General features: G+C 38.2%; 1 protein-coding gene across 1 annotated transcript in view; it reads right to left on the bottom strand.

The window, feature by feature from the left end:
• Positions 1-6,818: 6,818 nt before the first annotated feature.
• LOC109914527 (inactive carboxypeptidase-like protein X2) overlaps positions 6,819-9,723 on the bottom strand; it is a 141,161-nt gene continuing 138,256 nt past the window's right edge. The window contains exon 14 of the mRNA XM_020514124.2: positions 6,819-7,608. Coding sequence (XP_020369713.1) covers positions 7,358-7,608 — 251 coding nt within the window. The 3' untranslated portion in view covers positions 6,819-7,357. The remainder of the gene's footprint in view (positions 7,609-9,723) is intronic.

The following is a 9,723-nucleotide window of genomic DNA, read 5'->3' as shown; positions in this document are numbered from 1 at the left end:
GAATATCTTAAATAAAATGTCTAATATCTCACTGGTTAAGGCTCTGTGTTCTCATTGGTTACTATTGACTTTTGCTAATCAACAAGGATATTGCACAAAATCTGACCCCTTAGTTTGAATTTTTTTTATCTAAAACACATTCAATCACAATATCTATCATATCATTTTCCACAAAAGGATTTTTTCCATTTCAATTCCTCATATCAACAATAAGATGTGGAAAGTAGTGGCTCCAACTTCTCTATAAAATAAAATCCTTCTTTACCTATAAACTAATTGTATATATCCATTGGAGTTCTAGTTTCATTTATTTGTTACAGTATGATATTGCCCAAAGAAACAAAAAAGCTGGAGACTGGTGTGGCAAGAATATGTACCATTAATATCACAAACAAGGGGCTTGCTATCTATTTATCCAGAAGTTGGAAAGGTTACTAAAACTGTTTAACTCTATATAATTTGGCCATCTTTTTGTTTGAACCAAATAACAAAATATATATGCAATAAAATTCAATACAGCCACTTTACAGTTCGGGCAAATTGTCTGGTGAATGTGTATCCTCCAATTCATAATAGATGGCCCCCTTTTGCACCCAGCCTGAAAAAATCCTTAATTTTTGTGAACATTTCATGTTATCAATGGTTCAAATTAAAATTCATTAAATTTAATGGAGTATTGTTTTATTTCTTGATGACAGCCCCACTTCGGAAAAAAAAATTCTAAAATCTGGAAGTTGCGTCTGGGTGGAATCACGGAAAAAAATAATTGTTTAACAGATTAAAATGATATCAATAAGAGTAAAAGATTCCTGTTAGTTGATATACATTTTCAATAAGCTGCAGACTGTTAGAACTTTCATTTGTTAGCTCTTTACATTTTACCACAGCTCAAATCAATCTTGTTTCAAAATGATTGGAATAGTATTTGAAGGTCCTTGCAATTGTGGAGCTTCAACTGTCCAATTTGATCAATAGGATTTTGAAGTTTCATAATAAAAGCTGACAAATGTTTCCTTTTTACACCTTAGATGTTTGACTTATAAGCTTCAGAGACATAGCATGAAATTGAGAGATCAACAGGACTGGACAAGCGCTTGGAGTGGGAATGGGACAATCCAAGGATTCAAATGTCATGGTCCATGAAGGTGCTAATGACATTGGCAAAAATAGGAAAGAGGCTGTACTTAAACCAATGAGGATTACAAACCAAATTGCTGAACAAAAACTCAAGGGCAGTAATCTTTGCATTATTACCTGACCAATGATTGGCAGAGGTCATATAAGGTCAGTGGAATGAATATGTGATTCAAAGATTGATGCAGGAGAAGTGGCTTCCAGATTATAGAGCACAGACATCAGTTCAGAGAAAAATAAGGGCTATACCATTGAGACAGTGGACACCTGAACTGCGATGGGACTAATATTCTAGCAAACTGTACAACTATGGAAGTAGAAAGAACTTTAAACTGAAAAGTGGAGGCAAGGGATCATGTTTGTATTGAATTAGCAAATCAGGAATAGTATGAAGGCAGGACAGTAAAATAGCAATGTGGGAAATGAAGGAGAATGGCAGGAAGGGTTGAAGCGAATAAAACCTAGGAATACACCAACAGTCAAGACTAGACATTAGAAAAATGACAAAAATGTCAAAACTAAAGACTCTGATTCTGAATACACATAACACCATCAGCACAGTAAACAATGGATAGTGTACACTGAAGTAAATACAACCTGATAGACATAATGGATACATGGCTGCAGATTGACAAGAATTAGGTCCCGAATATTGAAGGATATCTCACATTTTGAAGAACAGCATGCTAGGTAAAAATAAAAGGATGGCCAGTCATTCGGAAACAAGATTGATTTGAGCTGTGGTAAAATGTAAAAAGCCATCAAGGGACAGATCAGATAGTGTGGCTTCCTGAAAATGTATATCAACTGACAGGGCACTTTTACTGTTTATGGATACACACAATATCATTCTAATCTGTTGGACAATGACTGTTTTCAGTAGTTCCATTCAGACACAAATTCCAGATTTTTAACAAGGTGGAATTGGTGCAATAATTAGAGATGACCTTGGCTCAGGAGATCAGGTTATGGAGTCAGTCTGGGTCAGGATGAAGCAAAGTAGGGAAAAGAAATTACAGTGAGAGTGGTTCACAGGCCCTCTAGCAGTAACCACAATGTGGGACAAAGAATACAAAAAGAACATTTGGCAGTTGTGATCATGAATGATCTTAATTCACTTTTGAACTGGATAAAATCAGACTGGCAATGGTCGCCTGGATGACAAGTTCATAGAATGTTTCTAAGATAGTTTCTTAGAGGAGCACATTCTTGAACCTGGCAGGAGAGCAGATTATAGTCTACTTGCTTGTGTAACAGCATTAATGATCTTTCAGTAAAGTCACCTCTAGGTAGCTGCAACCAAATGTCTGAATTTTACATCCAGCTTGGAAGGGAAAAGAGTCGGTCTAAGATCAACACTTTAAACTTACATTAGGGCAATTCTGTGTGCATGAAAGCTGAGCAGGCTGTATTCAACTAGCATACTAGGCCATGCAATAAATCAATTGCAAAGCACTGGCAGACATTTAAGAGTACTCAGAACAAGTATATTGCAATTATAAAAGTAACTTTTGGGAAACTCATCTCCACGGTGAACTAAAAATGTTATAGAAAGTATCAAAATTAATGAAAACAAAACATAATTTCACAAAGCGGAGTGGCAGGAGATGGTTGGAACAAATATAAAGATTAGTAAAGAATAACGAAAATATTACAGAGGAGGAAGAATTACAGCATGAGAGGAAGCTAGCCAAAACATTTAAAATGGATAGCAAAAGTTTTGACACTTATTTTACAAAGGTACAGGTTGGATCAAATAAATGTTGGTCCTCTAGGAGTGAGAATGGCAAGTTAATAGTATAAAATAAGGAAATGGCTGAGGAAATTAACAAGTATTTTTTGTCCAATTGTAAATAGCCCCACAATGCCCTTAGGGAGGGAATCCAGGATTTTGATCCAGCGACGGTGAAGGAATGGCGATATATTTCCAAGTCAAGATGGTGAGTGGCTTGGAAGGGAATTTGCATGTGGTAGGTGTTCTCATGTATCTGCTACCCTTGTTCTTCCGGATGGAAGTGGTCAGTAGGCTTAATGCCCGTCATGGGAAAACATTAAAATTGATCATTAAAAGGGTTAAAGTTATGCACTTAGAAAAACACAAGATAACTAAGAAGAACCAGTGCAGTTTTGCGACAGGGGATTCCTGCTTAACTAATTAATTGGATTCTTTGAAGAAGCAACGTACCCTGTCAATAATGGGGGTGCTGTAAATGGATTTAGATTTCCCTCAGGCATTTAACATGATGCCATAAAAAAGGCTATTAAGGAGCTCATGGTGTAGGGGATAACATATGAGCATGACTGAAAACTGAGTAATGGGGTCTTTTGCTAATGGCAAGATGTGACAAGCCAAGTCCTGCAGAGTCTCTGCTGCAGCTTGAGCTTCTAACAATTTGCATCAATGATTTAGATAGGGCAGTGAAGGCATGGTAGCTAAATTTGCAGAAGACACTGTGATAGGTAGGGAAGGACGCTGTGAAGAACACATAAGGAGTTTACAAATGGATCAATAGATTGAGTAGTGAGCAAAAAGCATGAAGTTGTTCACTTTAGCAGGATGACCAAAAGTGAAATTATTAAACAGAGAATAACTGCAGAATTTCACACTGCAGAGAGATTTAGGTATCCTACAGCTTGAGTCACACCAAGTTATTATTCAGGTACAGTGGGTAATTAAAAAAGTGAATTGAATGCTAGTGCTTATGCTAAGAGGAAATGAATATCAAAGTAAGGATGTTATGCTTCAGTTTTACAAGGCTTTAATGGGACCACACCCGGAATACTGTTAATAGTTAGGTCTCCCTATTTAAGGAAAAATGTAAATGTGTTGGAGCGGTTCAGAGAAGATTTGCTAGATAGGTGTCTAGAATGAGCAGGTTGTCTTGGGAGGGAAGATTGGACAGGCTGGGCTCATTTCCACTGGTGTTGAGAACAGTGAGGGCTGACAACCTGAATTATTTAAGATCCTAACCTCCTGAAAAGTGGAACTGGAAAGGATCTTTTTGTCTTGTAGGTGAGTCAAGAATTAAGGGTAACCCTTTTAGAACAGAGATGAGGAGAATGTTTTTCTGTCAGAGGCAGGTGCAAGTTGTTGAATATGTTTAAGGTGGAGGTAGACAGATTGTAATTAGGCAAGAGAATCAAAGATTATTGGAGGCAGGTAGATAGTGGAATTTTAAACACAAACAGATCAGCAGTGATCTACTTGATTTGCAGAGTAGTCTTGAGGGGCTGAATGGCCTACTTCTCCTAATTTGCATATTTGCCTGTTGTTCTAACAGATCGAGCATTTGGTGAATCTAGGCATTTTATAAATGTGGATTACAATTTCTGGCACAAAATTTTCATCTAGACTCTCCTAAACTATTCTTGACTAAATACGGAAAAATAAACAATGTACAGGTTATCCTCCTTTACAACTTCTGACTACTTAGGAAAGTTATCAGATTTAATTTGAACACACTCACTGTAAGTTAATAGGGCAGCTCTATGCAAGCCTCAAGTAGATTTAAAATCAAAGCAGATCCAGTTGATGAAAGCATTTTGAGGAAACTGGTTGATGAAAGAAATCTGGTAGGTCTTGTCTACCTGGTGCTCCAGAAGCTCCTTGATAAAATACTTCATATTAAGTTATTTCACATATTTTAATCTTTTGATATCTGCAGACGTTTGAAGTACTGCATCAGGAATGCGCTCCAAACTCAAAGACAAAGCATTGTATCTAATAGATGTGGTTCCGCTTGGAGGCATACTACCACCAGCAATCCTCAGGGATCAGTCTTTATTCCTGATCTGATGAGACTGCTGCCAGAATGGTAAGTGTGTTTGAAATGGCACCTAAATCCATGCATGGGTTAAGAGGGCAAAGATATGCAATCAGAGCAGAAAGATTTAAATGTGTTTAGGGAGTAAATCACACTTTGACTAACAACATGAAATTTATATGAATGGAGAACTTCATTGATTATAAGCTGTTTTGGGATGCCCAGTGGTCATGAAAGGCATTATATAAGTGCAAGTCTTTCTTTTCTCATGCATGTTCATGGGCTAGTGCAGAATTTGCAAGGAACAATAGTGAAAACACTCAAGGGAGAAAGCAAACTTTTCATTATTGTTCAAAAATCACTGAAGGTTCATAGATAGTAGGAACTGCCGATGCTGGAGAATCTGAGATAACAAGGTGTAGAGCTGGATGAACACAGCAGGCCAAGCAGCATCGGAGGAGCAGGAAAGCTGACGTTTGACCCAAAACGTCAGCTTTCCTGCTCCTCCGATGCTGCTTGGCCTGCTGTGTTCATCCAGCTCTACACCTTGTTATCTCAGATTGTTCATGACCAGTTTTGAAAAACTGAAACTAAACTGTCTGTGTATCCAGTGGTGTTACAAGGGGCATAGATAAGATAAATCGCCAAGGTCTTTTCTCCAGGGTAGAGGAATCCAAAACTAGAGGGCATAGGTTTAAGGAGAGAGGAAAAAGATTTAAAGGGGATCTGAAGGGCAACTTTTTCACACTGAAGGTGGTGCATAAGTAGAATGAGCTGCCGGATGAAGTGATAGAAGTGGGCACAATTACAACATCTAAAAGACATTTGGACAGGTACATGGATAGGAAAGCTTTAGAGGGATATGGGCCAAATGCAGGCAAATGGAACTAGTTCATTTTTGGAACCTGGGCAGCATAAACAAATTGGTCTGAAGGGTCTGTTTCCATGCCGTATGACTCTTGACTATTTTGTACATATCAAAGATAACAATTTAATACGATACAGGTCATTGGATGACTGTGCCTATATTACTGTTCCAGTTATGATGCCTCCACATGATGGGTGAAATAGTAGCTTTCAAAAAGATTCAGAGGAGATCTGCAAAAATCTTTTTTGGCACAAGGAACTTCATGTACATATTCAGACTCAAGGATGTTGATCTGTGTACCTTGGGGCAGCTTAGCAAGCTATGACTTGATATTGGTCTATTGTAATAATGAAAGTTCTGGATAGTTTCTCCATTGATAGAGGATTGCAGTTTAGAAGATTGGGAATTTTGCACTGATACATGCTTAATTTAAGTAAGCATAGACCAAAGAGTAAGTGGTATTTCCAAGAGAAATAGGAGCCTCTAGAATACACTGGTAGTTACTGTGATGGATATTAACTTTCTGTCTTCCTTCAAGACAGAGCTGGGCCATTTCCTGATAATACCAGAGATTGTATCAAATAAATGATACTAGTCCTTGTGATCATTTGTTCATCTGTTAGGACCAGAGAAAAATTTTGCAGAGTGTTCTTCTTCTTACTGGTCGTGAAGTTTTTGTCCATTGCAGGACATTATTTGGCTATTGGGATAGATGTGAAGTCAGCTGTGACAGGGAGTGGGGAGCTGGGAGAAATTTTTAACCATGGCAGTCCAACCATCATGGAGTGAGGCAGGTTTGACAGACTATGAGCTTTTCCTGCCAGACACTTCTTTAAAATGTTTGGCTTCTGTTTATTACTGTATAACTCCAAGCCACTGCAGAAAAATAAACAACCCTACTGTTAAAGAACATTTAAGTGAATAAGTTTTGAAATGCACAAATCATATCATTTATGGTGGCACATGCTTCACAGTGACAGGGACCCAGGTTCAATTCCAGCCTTGGATGACTGTCTGTGTAGAGTTTGCACATTCTCAGAGTCTGTGTGGGTTTCCACTGGATGCTCCAGTTTCCTGTCACAGTCCAATGATGTGCAGGTTAGAAGGATTGGCCACGTTAAACTGTCCTATAGTGTCCAGGGATATACAGGGTACGTGAATTAGTCATGGTAAGTACGGGGTTATGGGGATAGAGTGGGGAATAGGTCTGGGTTGGACGCTCTTCAGAGAGTCAGTGCAGACTCAATGAGCAGAATGACCTCTATTTGCATCGCAGGGATTCTGTAATATTGATGTAGTGTCTGAGAGTGATGGCCAGTATTTCCAAATAGAGTACTAGTAAAGTGTTCTTTGTATATATGCAGCAGTATGGCAAATTTTCTAACTACATCATGCAGGAAAGTGCTGAATAGTTTCAAAGTTGCACATGTTATATATTAAAATAATAAACTGAATATTGTGGCAACAACTAACATAAATCCAGATTGCATCTTGTTATTTTAAATGAATTGGCAAAGTTCATTGCTGTTTGAATAAAATAAAACTTGAACTGTCATCATTTAGAAAGGTCTTTTTGTTCTACAAGGATTTCCTATAACTGACGACGTCTGTGTCGAACCCGCCTGAACCGTTTAAGAGAGAGATTGATTGGCTTCTTCCCAAACTTCTCCATGATCTCTTTAATTCTTGACAGATTTGTTCTGGTCAGAACAAAATGACATTCAGTTGCTCCCATATCGTATCCAACCTCACAGTTCCGGGTTGCACTTGAGTAACCTTCAGCCTTGGCCGTGACTTTGTACTCGCCAGGATTTAAGAGCCGCCAATAGTCTCCATCAGTTGCTGGAACAAAAGATGCGTCCACAAGATTAAAAGACAGAGCTTACTTGGTATATTAGCACTGTCACTCCGCACTCCGATTTACAATTAGATTTCAATTGGAAATCAGCTGCAGTGTGAGTAACAATCTAACAATTTTTTTTTATTGCTCTCCAAATCTGTTGAGGATTCAGATTCTTTTAATATTGTTTATTTGTTTAATGATGGATTACTTAGCAACGCACCTTTTTGTTCAGTTTTCCTAGGACATTGCTCTTATGGTGGTCAATGCAAGCCAAAATATCATCCTTGTGAAAATCCTTCTGGCTTGTCAATAATAGAAGTGACTACATTTTGCTTCAGCTTTTATTGGAATATCTCATTTATTAACCAATCAATTTTGAACCTCTTTATCTTGAAGTTTCTCCAATATTTAATGTTTCCCATCAATTTTCTATACATCCTTAGGTTTATAATATAAAACAAGGCACATTAATATAGATTTCATAGAAACGTGTGTGTATTTTGATGTATTCCACTTTAACCTTTTCCTGATTTTTGCCATTTTCACTTTCTCTTTCATTACATTTCAGATATATTTGAATAAGGAATAGATTCACTCTTGGAATTAATTTCTGCAGAATTCTTAGTTTGCTTAACTTTTTTGGATGATTTTACTTCCTGAGATCATTTTAGTTTCCTCTAATTTCCAAATCACTCAGTGATGTCCCAAGAAGGTCAATGCCTTTGAAAATGTGAAAATCTTGAGGAATTTTGGCTCTTCCTTTGGTGGTGAGTGGTTGGGGTAGTGAAGAATGAAGTTGGTCTGTGATTGAGATGTTGCATTTCTCACCCCTTTCTCAACGATTCCTGATCTTAACATTGTTGATTTGAATGAAAAGCCAATGAAATCCAACTGGGAGCTCCAAGCATAAATGAAAATCAGATTCCAGTCTCCGATGGCTTCCCAGTAGAGCTTCAATTTACCAGGAGAAATGGGATGAAAACTATGTGCTGGTAGGAAGGAGAAGGTTAATAACTGATAGTAAGGACAAAGAGGCCCTTTAGGTAGAAGTATTTCTATGACGAGGCCAGGTAGAGAAATAATTCTGCTCCATGATCCACATGGGAAGTCACAGTCTTCCACTTCCTGGAATACCTTCCTCTACCTGCTGGCTAGTAGGCAATCAGATCTTCTCTCTCTCTGACATGTCAAAAGCAGGAAGTAGGCCAGTGACACTTAAATGAAGCTGGGGAGTTAAACGATTTCATACTTGAACTTTAGACCAGTGAGTGCATTTCATACTTTCCACACATCTGCCTGCTTGAAATGTGGTTAAGTTTCAACTGCCTCATTTCAGCTTTTCCTGAATATCTCTGTAGGCAAGTCCGCGAATCAGGAAAACAACTCCTTCAATCCCTTCAGCAGTGAAAACTAAATTTATGTGAACCTTTGGTCTTTCACGTTTTCTTCTTTTACGACGTTTGTTTTCAGAATCACTGTCTTGATTAGTTCTTTATCTATTATTTTCCCAGATGACTTTACTGTTAGAGCCATAGAGTAATACAGAATGGAAACAGGCCCTTCGGCCCACACCAGTCCATGCTGACCATGGTGCCCACTCAGCTAGTTCCAATTGCCTGCATTTGGTCCATATCCCTCTAAACCCTTCCCATCCATGTATCTATCCAAATGTTTTTTTTAAATGTTGCTATTGTACCTGCCTCAACCAGTTTCTCTGGCAGCCCATTCGATATACGCACCACTCTCTGTATGAAGAAATTGCCCCTCAGGTCCTTCTTAAATCTACCCCCTTTCACGTTAAACCTAAGCCTTCTAGTTTTCAATTCCCCATCCCTGAGAAAAAGACTATATGCATTCATCCTATCTATGCCCCTCATGATTTTATACGCCTCAATAATGTCACCACTCATTCTCCTAAATTCCAAGGAATAAAGTCCTATCCTGGGCAACCTCTAACTCAGAACTACTAGTCCTGGAGCATCCTCATAAATCTCCTTTTCACACTTTCCAGTTTAACTATGTCTTTCCTATAACAGGGTGACCAAAACAATACTCCAAGTGCAGCCTCATCAACAATTTATACAACGGTAACATAATGTCCCAACTCCTTTACT

The sequence above is a fragment of the Rhincodon typus genome, chromosome 20 (genome assembly GCF_021869965.1).
Source record: "Rhincodon typus isolate 14 chromosome 20, sRhiTyp1.1, whole genome shotgun sequence".
NCBI classification, from domain to species: domain Eukaryota; kingdom Metazoa; phylum Chordata; class Chondrichthyes; order Orectolobiformes; family Rhincodontidae; genus Rhincodon; species Rhincodon typus.
Note: the sequence above shows the minus strand (reverse complement) of the source record. Positions and strands in the feature narration are given on the sequence as shown.